Source organism: Diceros bicornis, chromosome 7 (genome assembly GCF_020826845.1).
Source record: "Diceros bicornis minor isolate mBicDic1 chromosome 7, mDicBic1.mat.cur, whole genome shotgun sequence".
Classification (NCBI taxonomy): domain Eukaryota; kingdom Metazoa; phylum Chordata; class Mammalia; order Perissodactyla; family Rhinocerotidae; genus Diceros; species Diceros bicornis.
Genome location: NC_080746.1, coordinates 39305468 through 39325799, shown reverse-complemented (window position 1 = coordinate 39325799; position 20332 = coordinate 39305468). Strand labels below are relative to the sequence as shown.

The window sequence follows — 20332 nt, the reverse complement described above, 5'->3', positions numbered from 1 at the left end:
TATCCTGATATTTCAGTACCACAATTTATTTGATCTTGTCCCTATTGATGGGTATTCATTTTGCATCCAATTTTTCTAAACTTGACATTTTAAGGACTGTCTCCCCCTCCTCCTGTCCACACAGCAAATAGGAAACTCCTCAGCTTTCCCTCATAGCTCAGGTGACTCTCTCCCTAATCTTGATAGAAATGTGCAAGTTTACACTCTAGAAGGAATAAACCAGGAGGACTTTGGGTGAAAATAGGGTGATCAAGTTGGGAGTCAACATTGTCTATTTCAAAAGCCCCAGTCTCCTTCGTTCCCAGGATGTTTCAGCCGGATTCACACTCTTGTCTACACACACACACAGGACAGGGGATTGGAGGTTAACATGGATGGACCTGGAGGACATTATGCTAAGTGAAATAAGCCAGTCACAGAAGAACAAATACTGCATGATTCCACTTATATGAAGTATCTAAAATAGTTGAACTCATAGAAGCAAAGAATAGAATGGTGGTTACCAGGGGCTGGGGTAAGGGCAAGTCGAGGAGTTGCTATTCGAGAGATATAAAATCTCAATTATGCAAGATGAATGAGTTCTAGAGATCTTCTGTACAACATTCTGCCTGTAGATAACAATACTGCATTGTACACTCAAACATCTGTTAAGAGGGTAGATCTCATGTTAAGTGTTCTTACTGAAATAAAATAAAATAAAATAAAATAAAGTAACTAAAAAGCTAAAATGCTGATTAAAACACATGCATGAGCAGGGCTTGTTGACTGGTAGTTTTCCCTCTACATGATATGGTCCAGGACCTGGCCATTGTTAGAGAGAATTCCAACCATTGGTAACTACCGATCCTTTCTCTTGGTCATATCTTGAAACTATTAAAATCATGTTTTAAAAATGCATTTAATGGCATGGGACAAAGCTTATATTAAAGGGAGAAAGTCAAATACAAATAATATTACAATGTGATCCTAGTTTATATATACTGTATCTTCATTAAATACCAAAATATAAACTGGTTACCTTGGGGTGCAGATGGGAGGGGAGCATTATTTTCTTCTTTATACTTTTCTATGTTTAAAAAATTTCATATAATAAATATGTGCTGTATCTATGAGACAAACACAATAAATGCTATGAAAACATCCCCCCTGACTTTACCAACGTACTTTTATATCGTTTATTTCTTACCCTGTCTCAGTTACTTTTAGTCTTTATTTTTTTACCTTTCAGATGCCCTTTTGATGGTAAATAGTAAAGACATCTCTTAAATAACATAACATACCCATTTTTTTTTCTGGGGCCGGTACAATAGATGATACCACTCAAAATGACAATAAAAAATGTTTGTAATGGCTTTATTCATAATAGCCTAAAAATGAAAATGACTCAAATGTCTATCAACTGGAGACCGGATAAACTGGAATATATTCATGGGGTGGAATGCTACACGGAAATAAAAAAGAATGAACCACAGCTACACACAACACCAATGAATATTACGGTCATTATGATGACGAAAAGAAGTCAGACACAAAAGAGAACATATTGGAGGATCCATGCATAGATTTTGAAAAAGAGATAAAAGTAATCTAGGGAGACAGAAGTCAGAATAGTGGTTTCCTTTGGGAATTATTGAGTAGAAAGGGGCATGAAGGAGCCTGTTGGGTTTTATGTCTTCATCTGGGTAGTTGATACACAGGTGTGTGTGTGTGTGTGTGTGTGCGCGCGTGTGTAGTACATGTAAAAAATCATCGAGCTGTATGCTTAAGTTTTGTGTTCTTTATGTATAGTATATCTTAAAAACAAAACAAACCAAAAAAGAACATAGGAAAGTCATCTTGGAAAGAAAGGATTGCTTCTCAGAATCTGAAAGCAAATAGGTTAGGATTTCCCTTGCAGCTGGGATTGTGTGGAAACTCTAATTGGGCTTTCTGTATTCTTATTTAAGAGTGTTATCTATTTCCTAAAGAAATCACAATATTACAATATGTAAAGAGAAAATGTAAAAGAAAAATATACCAAAAGTAATTATCCAGGGACATAAGGGGTAGGGTGCAGCATCATTGGGCCTAAGATTTAGGTGTGTCTGAATAGCCAAGATTAGGATTAGGTCCCTCTCAATCTCCATCTCTCTCTCTCTCTCTCCCCTTCTCTTTTTCCTTCCTTCCTTCTCATCTTTTCTTCCTTTGCTCTTTTCTTCCTGACTGCCTGTCAGCCTTCCTTTCTTCCTTCCCCACCCATCCTTTATTTCTTTATACTCTGGTTAGTTTCAAAAGAGATGTAATATTTCTTACTAGAATTCTTAAAACAATGAAATTTTTGGTCCCTCTACCGTTAAGTGTGCATAGCTCATTAAGATATGTCTTTTTTTCCCCGATCTTGATCTTTACTTCACTAAATTCTTTCATCCAAATTCTAATTTGATGTTTATCAAGTTGGATTCTGGCAGCCAATATTGAAAGGAAAGCCTTGTAAATTAACCAATTCACATTGTTTATAAAAATTTTTTAAAAAGTTCTCAGGAAAAAGGTTGTTTGGGGTTGAATTATGTCTCCCCAAAATTCATATGTTGAAATCCTAATCCCCAGTACCTCAATAAAGTTGATTTTTGAAAGCACTTAGATTTAAAAAGAAGAAGAAGAAAGAAGAAGAAATCATGGTGCCTTGGGGGATGTCTGATTCCCGGTCTGAGGCAGGAAACCTCCAGGATGAGCTTGAGACATCTTGTTGTAGCAGAAAACGGGGAATTTTCCAAAGACCACTGGGTCATGCCAACAGGACACGAAGTCAACATGAAGGTAATCCTCTGGCCAAAGACGGGAAAATTTGAGCATGAAATAATTGACACGATGAATATAAAAAGCCATGAGTTCATAAGATATTTTTAAAATGAGAGAGAGAGAATGAAGGAAAATAGCAACAACAAAAACAAAACTCAACTTCATTAAACACCAATTGAAATAACAAAGGCATCAATTCTTACTTAGGAAGGCGGCAACTGAAAAGAAATAATTATCTATTATCCTACCTTTCCTGAACAATTTGTAATTTAAGGTGCCAAATAGCCCTAGGAGATTAAGGGAAGTCCTCTTTATAGAAGAATTTCAGTTAATAAATGTAGGAAGAATGATAGATTAGTAAAATCTCTATTTTACAATCCCCAAAACATTGACTGACTCTGATCGTCAGTGGATGAAATCATTAGACAAACGTTTGGTGGGAGATTCTTTACTGGGGGAGAAGGCTGGGCCGGCACCACTAGAACTCATTGACTGACTCAATCTTAACATCATACAAGTGCAACAATCAGACACCGTGTGCACCCGATGTGACACACATGAAGTACACAGCCACCTATGAATATACTTACCAAAAGAGTTGAACCTAATCAAGCCACAGGAAACTTCTGTTTATAGGAAGTACAGAGATAAGAGGAACAAGGTAAATGACACTACCAGGAAGCAAAGGACAGATCCAGAAGGTGGAACATTGTACAGAACAATTGACCCAGTTTCTGTACAAGTCAATGACACAAGTTTAAATGTCATACTTAAGATAAGTACTACTTAAGATAAAAAGAAACTTAAAAGATATAACAACAAGATGTAATGTTCGGACCTTCTTTACATACTGATTCAAACAAGCCCTGTTAAAAAGACAATTTTGAAACAATTGAGAAAATTTAATTTTAATTTTTAAAATTTAATTTAAAAAATTAGACTGTGTTTTAGAAAATTCCAGGACAGTTTTGTCAAATTTATAGTCTGATAATAGCATTGTGGTCATGTAAGAAGATATCTATATATTTTTAAGATGCACACTGAATTATGTAGGAGTGAAATGGCATGATATATGGAATTTACTTTAAAATATATCAGAAATAAAAGAATTAGGTGAAGCATATGTGGGCAATCTTTATAATTGTTGAATCTTTTTTTTTTTTTTTTGGTGAGGAGGTTTAGCCTTGAGCTAACATCTGTCGCCAATCTTCTTTTCTTCACTTGAGGAAGATTAGCCCTGAGATAACATCTGTGCCAATCTTCCTCCATTTTGTATGTGGGTTGCCACCTCAGCGTGGCTGAGGAGTGGTGGTGGTCTGTGCCAGGGATCTGAACCCTCAAACCCAGGCCAGCGAAGCGGAGCACGCCGAATTTAACCACTACGCCACAGGGCTGGCCCCATTATAATTGTTGAATCTTGATAAAGGGAATTAGGGGTTCATCACCCTATTCTTTCTACTTTGTGTATGTTTAAAGTTTTTCATTACAAATTGTTTTCAAGTATTTACTTTAGACATAAGGAAGCATTTGTTTATGGAAATAATAGAGAGACTGAGGAAGTTCCTTCCTTGGTCATCTATTGAAACACAAAACAAACTCAAGAGGTAGACACCTCTCCAGAACTCACCTCTCACACCTCTCACAAAGATGTTCATTCCTCTGAGAATTCACCATCCCCCACTCCCTGCCCCCACCAACCCGCGGACCACTATCACTCTGGACTCTGTTCTAGGCCATAGCTAGTTTCACCAAGGTGAACACCAGGCTCAAGATGGTCCAGTTGGATTCTTGCTGCCAAAGATTTAAAATCGAGATTCAAAATCTGCTCGTCAGAATCTGCTGTTGGAGAACTCCAGAGCCAGGGAGAACTATATTCTGCCAAGTGAACTGCAGAAACACATAAAGCTGATCTAGAGGGTGGGGGTGGGGGTGGGAGGGGAAGGAAGAGGATGAAGCAGATGCAGAATTCTGACAGTATTCTCTGCCCTGTTTTCATCTCTCCCTGAGGGCCAGCTGTAGTTCTCCTCTTAGGGTCTATGAGACCCACTTCTCCCTGATAGTAAATTTTGTCCAAGGGAGCACTCTGTCACAGGCTAGCCTTGGGAGCAGGACACCAAGACCTTAGCTACTGGTGAGCGTCAGCTGACAGCCTGGGAACCACTGGGCCTGGACGATGTCACTGGAGATTGTCCTCAGTGGAGGAGGCCTTTGGTCTCACAGAAGGGTTAAGTCTCTCATTATCATTTAAGGAAATTTCTGCCTAATGACTGTTTAACTTAATTATATTAGCTTTTTTACTATCTTTAATAAAACTCTTTAACTATAGAAGAAAAGTGGGTCTCTATGAGACCTACTCACACAATAGTCAATTTTGCCCCCCACCTTGCCCTTTTTTTTTTTGTCTAAAGTTGCCTCCAGTAAGTCACTGTAATTGCAACCAAAAGAATCCTTACTAATACTAACTGCCTTTAGTTTTATCTGGCTTAATTATAGTGCTTGCTTGGAGCACATGTGTGTAGGCCAAATAGCTTCCTTCTGGTTTATAATTCCACATCTCTATAACTAAAGGAGAGAGAGTGGAGACTTTGGGGTGGTACTACTTTGGGTGGACTCATGTCTACCCCCTTGCCCCAATAAAAACTTGCTTCCCTTAAACTTGAAAAACTTCCTTGACAATCTGAGAAACCTTGCCTAATTAATCATAAGTGGAGATAAGACAGTTGTAAAGATAGGTGCCTAAAGGAATTTTCTACACTGACAATGACACTTGATCAATACAGAAGTGACAAACAACAAATTAACAAAGTAATCACGGAAATGCTTCTAGAGGCAAGTGGGCAGGGTTACTGAAGGCCTAATACATCACAGCTTCTGATGTCCACCTTTGGACTCTTTAGGTCTGGAATTGCTCTAAAGCTATAATTCAAATGGGTGGGTTGAGTGTGATGGCTGGCATATCCCACAAGGGCAGAAATGTTTGTTCAGATATACTTCATGTACCTGCACATAACTGGCTTTCAAGAAATGGTATTGCATGAAGTTATAGCTTTTGTAGGTTTACAAGCCCAAACAAGGCCAGACCCCAATGTAGCCCTGCAAATGTCAGTATAGGACAATTCTCAGTCCTGTATTGCTTGGAAAACACTTTAGAAACAGCTCTACAAGCTGATAATGACAAAGAAGTCATGCCAAAATATATCAAAGTAAAGAAAAACAAATATTTTATCTTTTAAAGTAACACAGCAAATTCTGGGTCATTATCTCAAAATCTAACAACAATCTCCATCACTCTTTCTCAAACTGTAAACCAGGAAATGCGCCCACAAGAGCTTCAAGGGAGCCAAAGACGCAAAACATTTGTTCAGTGGTGGAAGTGATGAACGGTGGGCTCTCTGAATGAGTAGTCAGACAGCGTCTACCTCTTTCATTCACGTCTAATTTCTCTTCTCTGACTTTAAGAGTTGCTGCTATTTCCCTGCTGTCTTGGATGATCCAGGAAATTAAGTTGAACAGTGACCTCACTCAAGAAAGAAGTTTCCTTTTTATGCAGAGCTTTTTAATGCAGTGGTGCTGCCAGGACAGAAGTGGTCCCTGCAATGCAGTTAGACTGTCGGGCAGTGTTTATTCATGTGTCTTTCTCTTTCTCCCAAGACCAAATGATTGTGGAATTGCACTGAACATTACCAAGGATAAATACAAACCAAAGGTTCTTTCTGGAGTGGTTGAAAATAATCTTATTATAAATTATAACCTGCATTATTCATGTGATTTCACCCTCATGCATCATGCAAGATTTCCGGGCTGTGGTTTATTTAGCCACAGTAAGCTTGACCTAGAATTATAAAATTTGGCTGTCCCACTTCTTCAGGAGTGTTTTTTCCCTTGCCACATGAGCAACATGCATTTACCCTTCCATTTTCACACTTTTTCAAAATCATTTATATGTCACTAATATTGTTTACTTTAATCCGACAAGAATTTCTTTCTGCAAGTGCCTCAGACCCCTTTCAGAGGAAGAATCACAGGAATGAATTGTGATGGAACCCAGTCCAACCACTGTTGTGTTCTGATTGGCTGCTTGGGGGGAATTTACTGGTCAAAGCAGAATTACTTGACTTCGAGGAAAAATGCATCTCCTCTCCATTTTCTTTCATGAATCATTCCTAGGGTCTGTGGAGTTAGGACATGAGGAGAAATGGGGTCAGGACAGGGGGAGAGGGAGAGTAGTCAAGATCCCTTCCTCCATCTGCAGAGAGTTGGGCTGCACCCTGAGTTTGGGCCTGGTTGCTTTGAGTGTGGCCAAATGTAAGTACTGATGTGGGGCAGGTACTACAGTAAGCCCAGATCAGATATGTTTGAATTTCTGAAACTGTGCACGATTTGTGCTAACTCATTTGACTGAGGACCCAGGTAGACTTGGGGTGGGGATAGGAGGCTAGTGCTGGTGAACCTGATAAGGATTTGGGAAGGCCAGTACGATACTTACCATTTTTACCCTACACTTGGGTGCTATTTTATTTATGTTAGTCATTATTTTACAGTTCAAAGTCTTTTGCATAATCTTCATGAGTGCAGAAATTGAATTGTTTCATAAGTGCTTCATGAAATGTAAAATTAATAGTAGTGTTCACTCATTCACTCACTCATTCATCTATTCATTTATTTAACACGTATTTATTAAACACCTCCTATGTGCCAGGCATTGCACTGTCTGATATCAACATGTTCATTTCAATGTCAAAATAATTTTCTTGTATTCCATAAGTTTTACATGTGATTGCAAATAATCTGTATTTTAGGAAAGGATAGTTTAACAAGAAGAATGCAGAGGTAAACCCTCCAAATATTTAAAAATAGCATACAAATATTTCTGACTGTAACCAAAATTTCACTATATATATTTTTCTGAATGTCCAAAATTCTTGCAGTACTTGTTCAGTCAAGTAAGTGTACAAGTTACTCCAGGAAGAACTTGAGTGTATAAAGAGTAAAACCCTAAAATAAATATAATAAGTTCTCATATTGACCATTCATAACACCATATTTAGGGTAAATATTTGCACCTGGATAAAAAGAAAAGACCTTATAAGTTGATGTTAGGTTTCTTTTTCCATCAAGGATTTAATAGGGCAATGAACAATAAATTGTGATGTTGTTGAACTTACACAGTTCCGAATACTTTTTAACTAACAATTATTTCCATACTTATCTGCCCAATTATACACCCTTAAAAAATTGTACCTGACAGGGCCGCCGGCCCCGTGGCTTAGCGGTTAGGTGCGCACGCTCTACTGCTGGCGGCCTGGGTTCGGATCCCGGGCGCACACCGAAGCACCGCTTCTCCGGCCATGCTGAGGCCACATACAGCAACTAGAAGGATGTGCAACCATGACATACAACTATCTACTGGGGCTTTGGGGGAAAAAATAAATAAATAAAATTAAAAAAAAAATTGTACCCGACAAAGGAAACAATCTCCACCTATTTGCCTACACACACCCTTTCCAACCATACCTGCTCACTGGCTGCTCCCCATTTCCCAGTAAGTACATAATACTGGGAGGGACTTTGAACTGCCCTTTTCTCTCTTCAAGGAAAAACATGTTCTGGGGCTTCCCTAGGAAATGGCAAATGTCTCTGGTGAGGAACACGAGGACAGGCTTAAAATGAACAATTTTCCTGAGAAAGAGCAAAGAATGAGCTAGGCTTTTAGAAGCCACAGTTGGCCTACTTCTTCCCCCAGAGAATTCTGTCCTATATTAAATTTTGGGACTGAATAGGTCATTCTTGGACACATTGTGAGTTGACTGTTCATTCAGCTTGACAAAACGAGCTTTGAATCATGGAGCTCTCTTCTACCCAGCTTTAGCAATCCTCAGGGGCCAAAAGCCCTTCTTTACGCCCAACTTTGTGGTCTTCATGCTTGCAACTGAAAGCCAGCTCTTCCCTGTGTCATATTTTGTAAAAACTGAGAGGTCTTTAAATACACAAAGAATCATTTGTTTATTTTTACCAAATTAAAAAGAATCATAGGATGTTTAAAGTTCTAAGGTGATTTAGAGTTCATTTAGAATAATAATAATTCTTTACACAGACATGTTGTTTTGGCCTGCCCACCATCCCTTCCCTCTTCTTCAGGTAATGGCACTTCATTTTTTCCTTCGGGAAACTACCCTTCCCCACTGTTAGTCCATGAGGTTGAAATGGGGCTGATTCTACCCACAGCTCCAGAAAAGGGTCTAAAGAGAGTCCATATCCCCTGACCACAGTGACTGCTTCAAGAATGAGCACCTGGTCCAGGTTGAGCCAACGAGAGCCAGCCTAATTTGATGGAGTTTCTGATGCTTCTCATCAGAGTTCCCATTAATGCATATGTAGCATTTTCCACTGAAAGCTTAAGGGGCTTCTTAAGGCCACAGCAAGTCATTCACATAGCCAATTTCTCCTGATACCAACTCACTTTCTAGTGGGGAACAGAGGTACTGACAGATCATTTCAGTAATACATTAAGAGCATTCATTCATTCAACAAGTATTCGATGAGATGATGAATACTACTACATGCCTGGTTCCATGCTAGGGATGGCGTTATGAATGAAACATTCATGATCCCTGCTCCATGATGTTCTGAAAGATGTATATATAGGAGCACACAGGAGGGGCAAGTAACCTACCCTGGATATGGGCATATGGGTGTCCAGGAAGGCTTCCTGGAGAAAGGGACTGGCCTGCTAAATATCTCTGAATCTGTTCTCCTTTAATTTTATTTTAATCCCATTCTCACAGCTACTGTCTTAGTGCAGGCCCTTTTTGTTTTACTTCTGAATTATATAAATAGCTTTCCAATTGGACTAGAAACTTCTGCTCTTATTCTGGTCCCTAATACCCAACTCATTCTTTACTGATGACAAAATGATTTTTTTCTTGGAAACATTTTACTGAAGCATTATATATATATACACATATATATATATAAAAGTACATATGTAAGCATACAGCTTGATGAATTTCCTCAGCCAAACACACCCATTAACCAGTGCCTACATCAATAAACATGGCCAGCAGACCAGAAGCCTACCTCATATCCCCTTCCATATACTCACCTCCCCTCACAAATGAGCTTTTAAAAATACTAATTTATTATATTGCTCCCTTGTTTTGTTAAAACCTTTTAAGGACTCTCCACAGCCCTCAGGATAAAACCCCATCTCCTTAGACAAACTAAACGCTGGTAATTCCTAACCCACCATCCCAGTCCTCACTGCCTGGCCTTTGCGTATGCTGCTGCTTGTGTTTAGACCAGCTTCTCAGCTCTCTTCCTCCCCCATTTTAATCATTCCTATTTATTCCAGGAGTCCCCACCTCAAAGCCTTCCAAGATCCCTTCCCTCTCCACTGTCTGTTTCTCTTATAGATTTTTGAAGGTGAAAATAGTGTTTTTTTGTCCCAGTTTGCCAATTGGTTAAATGAATAAATGAGAATACCTAGCTTTATTACTTTCCTTTAAAGCCTTTCTTCCCCTTTCTTCCTCCCCTCCATTCCTTTTAAATAAGAACAAGCCATTGTCCTGTGAATAAATCAATGTGTGTGGCCTTCAATCAGTAGTTTGTAGAGAAGTTGTGATTGATTTCCATTGATCCAGCCATCCCTCTTGCTGGGTATCCTCTCTTTCCACCAAGATAAGACTAAAGTAGGGACAGTTTGCAGTCCTGCACCCTACCAAGTGGACACAATGGAAACTGATATTCATGAGATCTGAGCCATTTCACCAGTAAAAAGTTGGTTTAACTGGAATATCTGGAGGACTTAAGGGAAAATTGGGAGTGGGGTTAGGAAGCAAGGAACCAGGTTAACATTTACCAAATGCCTACCTATGATATGCCGGATACAGTGTTAGGCTCTATTTATGATGTCTAATTTAACTGAAGTGGACGAGGAATGTGCATAAATGTATAGATATTTGAATTGCATAAAAAGAAAAACCAATATGTCCTTTCCTTCATTTGGTTGAAAAAAGTTATTTTTGCATTTATAGCTTTTTTAAAAAAATTAAAAATAACAGAGTGGAGAATCACTGAAATTCTTAATTTCAATGACAGTTTGCTTAACTAGATGAAAATGATTCTATGAAATTTAAAAAAAACCCAAAAACATTATAAAAGGGTTTAGTGTGCAGGAGAAAGTGTCACTAGGTTGATGAGTATAGCCAGAGCACCTAAAGCCATCCATTCAGCTTTCAAACTGTCACTGCAAGCTGGCAGGTGGTGCCACCTGAAACCACTTTTATTGAAGCTGCTACAATCTGTACTTGATTTTTAATGAAAAAGTTCTTCACAATAAATCCAAACAGCAAACCGAAGTTTATTTTCCGTATGCATAATGTCAAAACACCTGACAGGTTGGCCTCATTCCCAGCAAGTCTATTTCTCCCCCAACATTCTGTAATTTATATGGCACTGGGCTGGGGCACCACCAATACACAGCTGTGATCTACTAAAACTTCTCAAAACTGCCTCCTCTTCTTAGGTCGGCAGCCCACTTATGGTCCATTTAGAATTTCGCTGAATAAAAGTGTAATAACACAAATGAAAGCCAAAACCCATAAATTCAAATTCAAGCTGTAGGAAAAAAAAAATTCCTCGAGTGACTGTAGAAGTAGATGCCTCCATTGTTGCCTCACTGATAAACATGAGGAGGCCAGTGTGATACTCATCCTTTACAGCCTAAAATTGGGTGCTATGATATTTATCTTAGTCATCATTTTATAAGTCCAGAGCGTTTTGCATAATCTTCATGAGTGCAGAAATTAAGTTGTTTCTTAAGTGCTTGGTAAAATTAACAGTGATTCATTCATTGATCTCACTGAACAGGCAGGAAGTTCCTATAGGACAAAGAGCTCAAGAGGCCTATCTTTATCTTTGGTTTATGAGTCCTCGTAGCCCTAGTACAAAGAATGCTATGAGCTGGCAGTTAGAAGTGTTCAGTGGCGGAGCGAAGGAAAAGAACGTGTTTTGATTGCTCACAAAACGTTTTATTGTTCTCCATTCTCTGCTGGGGCGGTAGGCAAAGGAAATGTTCTTATGACAGTTAGGTTTAACTATGCGCCTTGAAAACTTGGTTTCACAAAATGCACCACCTTCGTGGGCCGCGCCGCGGGGGGCCGACTGCACAACTGGCCCGTCTCGGCGGGTCACGAGCTCACCGTCACCCACGCGGTGGCAGAGCCTTTGCCCGCAGCCTCTCGGGCTCCCTCCCTCCGGCAGGAGTCGCTGGCCGCAGCAGGGCGGTGAGAAAGGAAGCTGATTCCGTGCCTCCGTCCTGCCAGGAGTTTCGGCATCCCCAGCCCGCCTTCCTTCCGTGTCTGCGCCTGCACTCGCGCCCCCTGCACGCGCCCAGGGATGAACCGGGCCTTCACTCGGGAAGGCGAGGGTTCGGGCCACTGCGATAGAGATCCGGGGCGCAGCTGGTGGGGGGAGCTCCGCGCGGACTCGGGCGCAAGGCCAGGGCGGTGGGCACGTGCAGAAAGGCCCGGGACCCCCTGAGACGGGATCCAGAGTAGTGGGTGAGAAGCCTGCGAGGCGCGGTGGAGGGGGTGGGGAGTGGGCGGAGGTGCAGCAGGAAACGCCCCGGGTCTGGCCGGGCTGGTCGGGCTGGGGGCGCAGTGGAGAAGGACGGGGCGGCGCCCGGCCGGGCTGCCCGGCCCGCTCACCTCGCCCTGGCGGCGCGCCCCGCGGGGACTCGCGGGGAGGGGAGCCAGACCCGCGGGCCTTTGGATTCCGGGACCGCCCTCTCCCGCTCCAGGGCCAGCGGCGAGCGGCAACGACGGCTGGAGCCGCAGCGGCAGTATGAGAGCGGGCGCCGCTGCTCCACGCCTGCGGACGCGCGGCGAGCGGCGGCGGCTCTGCCTGAGCGCTCCATGGGGGCGCAGTGGGGCCGGGCGGCCGTCTGGCCGCGCGGGCTGCGCAAAGGCCGAGGGCTGCCACGGACCGCCCGGGCGCTGGCGGCCGCCGGCCTGCTGTGCACCGCTCTGGCCGCCTACGCCTGCTGGGGGCAGCTGCCGCCGCTGCCCTGGGCATCCTCCGCCCCGCCGCGGCCGGTGGGCGTGCTGCTGTGGTGGGAGCCCTTCCGGAGGCGCGACAGCGCCGCGAGGCCGCCCCCCGACTGCTGGCTGCGCTTCAACATCAGCGGCTGCCGCCTGCTCACCGACCGTGCGGCCTACGGGGAGGCGCAGGCTGTGCTTTTCCACCACCGAGACCTCGTGAAGGGACCTCCCGACTGGCCCCCGCCCTGGGGCGTCCAAGTGCACACGGCAGAGGAGCTGGAGCTGCGGGTGTTGGACGACGAGGAGGAAGCGGCGGCGGCGGCGGCTGCCGAAGCCCTAGCCGTCTCGGGCCCCAGACCCCCGGGCCAGCGCTGGGTGTGGATGAACTTCGAGTCGCCCTCCCACTCCCCGGGGCTGCGAAGCCTGGCAGCTAATCTCTTCAACTGGACGCTCTCCTACCGGGCGGACTCGGACGTCTTCGTTCCATATGGCTACCTCTACCCCAGGACCCATCCTGGCGAGCAGCCACCAGGCTTGGCCCCGCCGCTGGCCCGGAAACGGGGGCTGGTGGCCTGGGTGGTGAGCAACTGGGATGAGCGCCAGGTCCGGGTCCGCTACTACCACCAGCTGAGCCAGCACGTGCCCGTGGACGTTTTCGGCAAGGGCGGGCATGGGCGGCCGGTGCCGGACATTGGGCTCCTGCACACTGTGGCCCGCTACAAGTTCTACCTGGCCTTCGAGAACTCGCAGCACCTGGATTATATCACCGAGAAGCTCTGGCGCAACTCGTTGCTGGCCGGGGCGGTGCCCGTGGTGCTGGGCCCCGAGCGTGCCAATTACGAGCGCTTCGTGCCTCGCGGTGCCTTCATCCACGTGGACGACTTCCCTAGTGCCTCGTCCCTGGCCGCCTACCTGCTCTTCCTCGACCGAAACCCAGCTGTCTACCGCCGCTACTTCTACTGGCGCCGGAGCTACGCCGTGCACATCACCTCCTTCTGGGACGAGCCTTGGTGCCGGGCCTGCCAGGCTGTGCAGATGGCTGGGGACCGGCCCAAGAGCGTACCCAACTTGGCTCGCTGGTTTGAGCGGTGAGGCCGTGCCCCCCTGGGGGTAACCCGGGAGGCCAGGTCGTCAGCGTTTTGATCCTCTGCCGTGCATCTCCTTGACTGCCGAATCGTGCCGAACACCCATTTTTACTCTATGGGAAAAAAGTGATGTAGCAGTTAATATTATTCAGCACAAAGACGAGGTGGGGAGGATCCCCGGTTCTCAAGTTTTTTGCACAGCTAGAAGTTGGGCTCCCTTGGTTGTTGATGGATATCAGTGTTGAGGGGTGACGAAGGGGGCCCTTTCTCACCCTGTAACCAGTGCAGAGGTGAAGAAGCAGTTTAGCTACAAGAAGACTGTTGAGTCAGTTGCTCTGAGTTGCCTCATCTGCCACAGGCCATGTTTGTGGCCTGTGCCGAGTCCAAATCTCATACACACTACTCCTCAACTCAACATTTCCGGGGCCAACGTGCAGCAAACCCCTGGTTTTAGCAAGAGCGTTGTTGCTGAATAGTGCAAGGACTGTGGCCACAAGTGGGTCTTTCTCTTTGTTGGTTGAATTCCTCAAAGACTCAGCTCCTAAGAAAGGTAAAGAGGGTGGTCCACGAATCCCTTGGTTGTTCCTTAACAAGTACTGTTTGTCCTCCTGCCCTATGAATGGAAACAAGATGCTTGATGGTCCTTGGAGAAGATTAGGATGAATATATCGGTGTACCTCACTTTATACAAATGTATTCCTGAAAAGCTGCTTTCAAATCAAATCCCAGATTCACTGCTTGATGAGAGTTCAGTATTTAATGAAATCCTATGGCAAATCCCTTTACAATGTGAATAATCATCTCCTAATTTATTCCTTCTGTGTCTATGTTTTTCTATAACCTGAATTTTTTAAAAAGCATATTAAAATTACAGATGTGGAAGTAATGCAGAAGCAACATTCTTCTCCCCTCTTCCCAGAAAACCAGCCTGTGTTTACAAACAGAAGAGAAAGAAGCCACAGTGTCACTTTGCACAAAATGATTTTGTGGAAATAAGGACCAGAATTTAAACCAGAATGTCAGTCTTCCAGGGGTGCTGGAATTATCTGTCTGCAGAACAATGAAAGAGATTGTACTGCATTTTGGTATCATGCAAAAGGAAAAAAGTTTCATGGTGTCTGTTAATGGCGGTTTTTGTTTCTGTCCGTTTTTAGTTAAATATTTAGTTGTGAGGGAATGGAACTAAATTAGTGCCTGCAATGAACTTTGTCTTTTGTTAAAGGCTAAATCTGCCATTCTCTCTGGGGCCAGCAGGTTCTCCTCCTAGTCTGCATAGTAGTATGATGTATCCTCACATTTCTAGTGCCCTTGAGACTGTGCCATGGGAACAACTGTGAAAATCTATGCATTGACTTTAAAAGTTGTTGAATGAACAGCATATGAAATAGGTGTTACCATGTGCCTACTCTGTGCCAAACACTGGGCTTGGGGTGCCAGGAAAGACACAAAAATGTATAAGGCAAGGTCCTTCTCCTTAAAGCTCTTACAGTCTACCACTGCCAAGAAGTAAATAGTGAACTTGGATAAGTCACTTGGCAGAACCTGTTTGTTTAAAGTGACATTCTTAATAAGACAGACCATAAATCAATTATTAGAAAGCCAGTTGATTTAAAGCTTGAAATAATGGGGTTTTTTCCCTACTCTATTTATTATAAAGGACCCATAGTGACTAATTATTATGAGTAGGGTCCAAGATTAATTAGGTTTATAGAGGGTTCTGGTGTAAACAGTAATTTTGCATTTGATTAGTATAATTAGCTGAATCATAAAGTAAGTTTTATCTCCATGTACATTTGTTTCAGACTCACTTGCAGAGCTCGCGAAAATCTAGGTGCTTCAATTCTCCCTTTTGCTTAAAAGGAGAAATTAAAATCCCTGGATAAAATCTCCTTATTAAAATATCACAGTATGGCAGAATTACAAAGTAGCAGCCATCCATTAAAGAAAAAGGAAAAATTCTCTTCTTAAAATGAGTGTTTATGACATTTGGCCAATGATCTTGGTGTTATTGGAAATCTACATGGGGAAGTGGGAGTTTGGTTTTGAAGGTAATCTGGCTTAGATTTGAATTCCAGCTGTGTGACCTTGGGCAAATTAGTAATAACTCTGAGCCTCGGCTTCCTTATCTGTAGAATGGGGAAGGAAAGTACTTCACAGCTCATGTGAGCGTCTCAGGAAATAAAGTAAGTAAAGATGCCTAACAAATAGTTATCACCCAATTGGTAAGAGTGATTTTTTTTTCCTTCTTGCAGTGATTTCAGGGGCCCTCCATATCCATTTATATGTCAAAAATTAAATCTCAAGGTATGTCACAGAATATATATGAAATAAAAAGGAACAGGCCTCATATTGTGTATTTCAAATGAGTCCCTAAAGCTAAGCCATATTATTTCAAGAATCATCATTGCCCTTTAGGTTGAGCTTGAATTTGCAGACTAGGAGGAAGCACCTATGCTTTCTTTGAAAAAAGAATTTTTTTGTTTTTGTTTTGGTTTTCATACAGTTAAATAATTATCCATTATTTTACTAATGCTCTTCTTAGTATTGTCTATTTAAAACTAACCACATATTTATTGAGTATTTAGCATGAGGAAGGTATAATTGCGTTGTTCATGTGCAAATTTTGAGTGTGGAACAAACAGAATTTTTTTTAGGCTAATCTCATCAAAGAGCAAAAGAAATGTGGCAATGGCTCATTTTATGTTATTTTATTTTTCCTATTCTAAATTGAGTATGTTAAAATTTCATATCCATTAACATAAAAATGCATATAAATGCATCATATATTTCAATATGTATTTCCTATGATTGTCATGCCCTTCCTTTAAGGCATAAACTTTTCTTTCAAATTTATTACAAATTTAATTTAATATTTTTAGCACTTGACTAATTACATGAGTGCACCTTGAATGATATTTGCCTCAGGAAGACAGTCTGACTTGCTTTCAGTATTCACAGTTTCTTTTCAGTCTCCCAGCCCTTCCCTGGCAGTAATTTAGGGGAGACAGAGTGGCTTTATGGAAAGAGCTTGCAATTTGGAGTCAGAACCAGGTATGTGGCTCTGCCCCTGTGGCCCTGATTAGGCAAGTTACTTAAACTCTCTGAGTTTAAGCTTCCTCCTTTATAATGCATGCATGTCCCTACAAAACAAGGATTAAATGTGATGATGTACCTTGATGTCCAAGGTGCTTTGTACATTGTAAAATGCTGTACAGTTACAGGATGCTCTAAATTTTCAAGCCTCTAGAGGAGGGGTGGCAAACTTTTTCTGTAAGGGGCCAGAGAATAAATATTTCAGGCTTTGCAGGCTGTAAAGTTTCTGCTGCCACTACTCAACACTGCTGTGTAGTGCAAAAGCAGCCATTGACAATTCGTAAATAAATGAGTTGCCTGGGTTTGGCCCAAGGGCCATAGTTTGTTAACTCTGCTCTAGACTTAGAGATATAAGGAATTTGAGAACCTACCTGAGGGGGTTTCTCAGAAGGGATTTAAGAATTGGAATTTAAGAATTTTGGAGGCCGATATTCCTGGGTTCCTAAACCAGATTTGCAACATTTCCTAATTGTCTTATCTTGGCAAATTATTTCAGCTCTCTTTGTTTTGATATTCTCAGCTCTAATTGAGGGTAATCATGTATAATTTATGGAGGTGTTGGGAGAATTAAATAAGACATTTAAAGTACTCAGAACAGCATCTGGCACATAAGAAGCATCTGAAAAATGTTAGCTGTGATTATCACCAGCCCATTTTACAGAGAAAGGAGCTGAGGTCCAGACCCATTGAAGGATTTGCCTAAGGTTACAGTAGTAGTGGCAGAACCAGCCATGTTGTGCAAGTCATAACTAATTCAGCCTGTCGCTTGAATTGCAAAATGAGGGGATTGGACAAAATCATCTCCTGGGACTTTCTAGTTCCACTTGCCATCATTCTACTAACTGGCACCCTAGGGCTTCAAGATCTAATTCACCTCCCAATGTGCCTTCCTTACAGTCTGGAAATGACTTACTACACAGCAGCAGTAAACTGGCAGGAAACCAGGCACCAGAGATGGAGACTCTGATTTAGTACTAAAAAATTACGTATAATTATATTTATTATATATATTATATATTTAATATTATATATATTAAAGTGTCACATGCCTTAGATATCAGGGAAAGGAGCCAAGTCCTTGGTAATTAGTATGGTGAATAATTGCTTTGAATACGTTTCAAGTGATTCTTGGATGTGTCTCAGGGACTTTTATGCTACACATTCATATAACAAATCAAGTATTTATGTACGCATGTTCAGATTGTTTTACAAAATGATTAAAGTAATAAGATGGAAAACGACTCTTTGTTTATACTGCATATTCCGCCAGGCACTAATGTGTTCAACCATGATACATGGGCTGTTTCTTGGTCAAGGGGTTTCTGAAGTTCATTGGTTCTAGATTGGTTCTAGCTTGGTTCTTGATTGGTAACTGAAATGGGATGCCTTTGCCTCTTCTAAGTCGTCCCAGATCCAGTTCAGCTCGTCCTCTTGTTTTGCTCACCTGTCTTCTTCCCTTTAACCTGGTGACTCATCTCCAAGGCATAAGAAGAAAACTCCTTTCTCTCAGTCCAGTTTATTTTACTAAGTGCTCTGATGCCCTCTGTACTGTCTCTAGCTCCTGTTCACTAAATTAAATCATGACATTTTTTTAAAGAGGTGGAATGAAGACTGAGAACCTGATAGTGGGCAGAGGTGTCTTTCTTCTTAACAGCTGATGATGAAATTATTGAAAGGGGAAAATATGAAGTTGGAAAAAAACACTGAATATTGTCTCTGCTTTCCCTCCTCCAACACACACACGCTGACATGCTGCTCGTTGAAGTACAGATTTTGAAAAGTGATGGCCAGCTGAGGGTGGGAGCAGCAGTGACAAGAAAGGAGGATTCAATAATGAATGAGTGAAAAGAAAAGTGCATTATAAAGTAGACAGGTGGTGAATATAGATGGGGAGTAAAGGAAAAAAGAAAGACATGGGGGTAAATGAATAAGAAGTGTTTGAAGAGAAAGTGAGAAGATCGGAGAGAAAAAAAGGAGGGAAGATAAGAGTCAGATGACGATGAGAGAGAGAGATAGAGGAGAAACATATGCACAGAGAAAGAGGGAATAGTGTAAAATCCACCACTCAATGCCGCTTTTCTGAAAAGAAACCTTTGTTCCAGCTGCATCTGTTGGCAAATGGAGAGTGAAATCAAGAAGCCTGAGCTCACTGACAGGGAAAGTCAGGAACTTACCAAGGAATAAACTAACCTTTCAGCAGAAATATAACACCATCCCTTGATTCATTACGACTTATTCTTGAACTCTTATGAATGCTTCTTTTTCATCTTGGAAAAATCACATTCATTGCAGGTTTTTTTTCATTTCCAGTCGGCATACTTCAAATGTACTCAAGATCCACTTTTAGAGAAATTTATATTTTTTTACATAGCCATAATCACCACTTGACTCTTTTTGAAGAAGAGTCAGAGGAGAATATGTGAGGGACTCGGTACATTTAGTACACTTATTAGTGTGCTATGGAACCCTATTAAAAAATTATTTCAACTAAGTTGTAAAGAATTGGATTTTTGAGATATTTGAATTAATGTTTTTAAAAATTACTGAATCTTACCTAAATATACTAAAAAATAATGCCCTGTTAGACCATGAGTGCTAAAAATCTTAATCTGAATTATCTTTAAAAGGAGGAAAGTGGACTATTCAACAACATTTAACACACATTTCTTGAGTGCCTTCTATGTACTAGGACTTGGAGATGTAAATAAAAGTAAGGCAAGGACTCTGCGCTCAAAAGCGTATGTTCTAGTGGGAGAAACAGACATGTTGACAAATAATCCTAAAACAGTAGTCTTGTCATAATAAAGGTATGTCATAGGAAAATGCATTAGATCGTGCAGAATCACAGAATTTAAGGGAAAAAGAGCAAACTCTCAGTAGGAAGCTCCGAGGGGTCAGAGGATTACATGTCAGGAATGAACTTCCTTCAGCACAAACTAAGTCTTCTTAATGTTCTTTCCGAAAAATACACATATGACAGCCTCTGGTCTCAACACTTGTCTCTCTGATTATTTTCACTAATATTACAGTTAAAAATAAATGTCATTATTAAGCATCACCTTCAACATGTTGAATCTCTATAGGCATTTTGCTCTCCTAGCAACCAGGAACACCTGCCCTCACCCTATGATTTTTCTTGTTCTCATAACGTTAGGTAAACATTTTAGAAATCTCTGTTCCACTTCCTGAAACTTAGTCTGAAATACAATTAAGCACAATCAGCTTAGTCACCAAACAGAAATACTTTTAGATAAAAATGAATCTTATCTAATGATTTATCAAAACTCCTTCTTTGGGAGGTACAAATTTGTGGCTTTTAAAGGAGGATTCTTTGCC

At 41.8% G+C, this 20332-nt stretch overlaps 1 protein-coding gene across 1 annotated transcript; it reads left to right on the top strand.

The window, feature by feature from the left end:
- Positions 1-11903: 11903 nt before the first annotated feature.
- Positions 11904-17979, top strand: FUT4 (fucosyltransferase 4). Its single transcript, XM_058546207.1, has 2 exons — positions 11904-12199; positions 12347-17979. The coding sequence occupies exons 1-2, from the start codon at positions 11904-11906 to the stop codon at positions 13908-13910; spliced, it is 1860 nt and encodes a 619-aa protein (XP_058402190.1). The 3' UTR covers positions 13911-17979.
- Positions 17980-20332: the final 2353 nt, after the last annotated feature.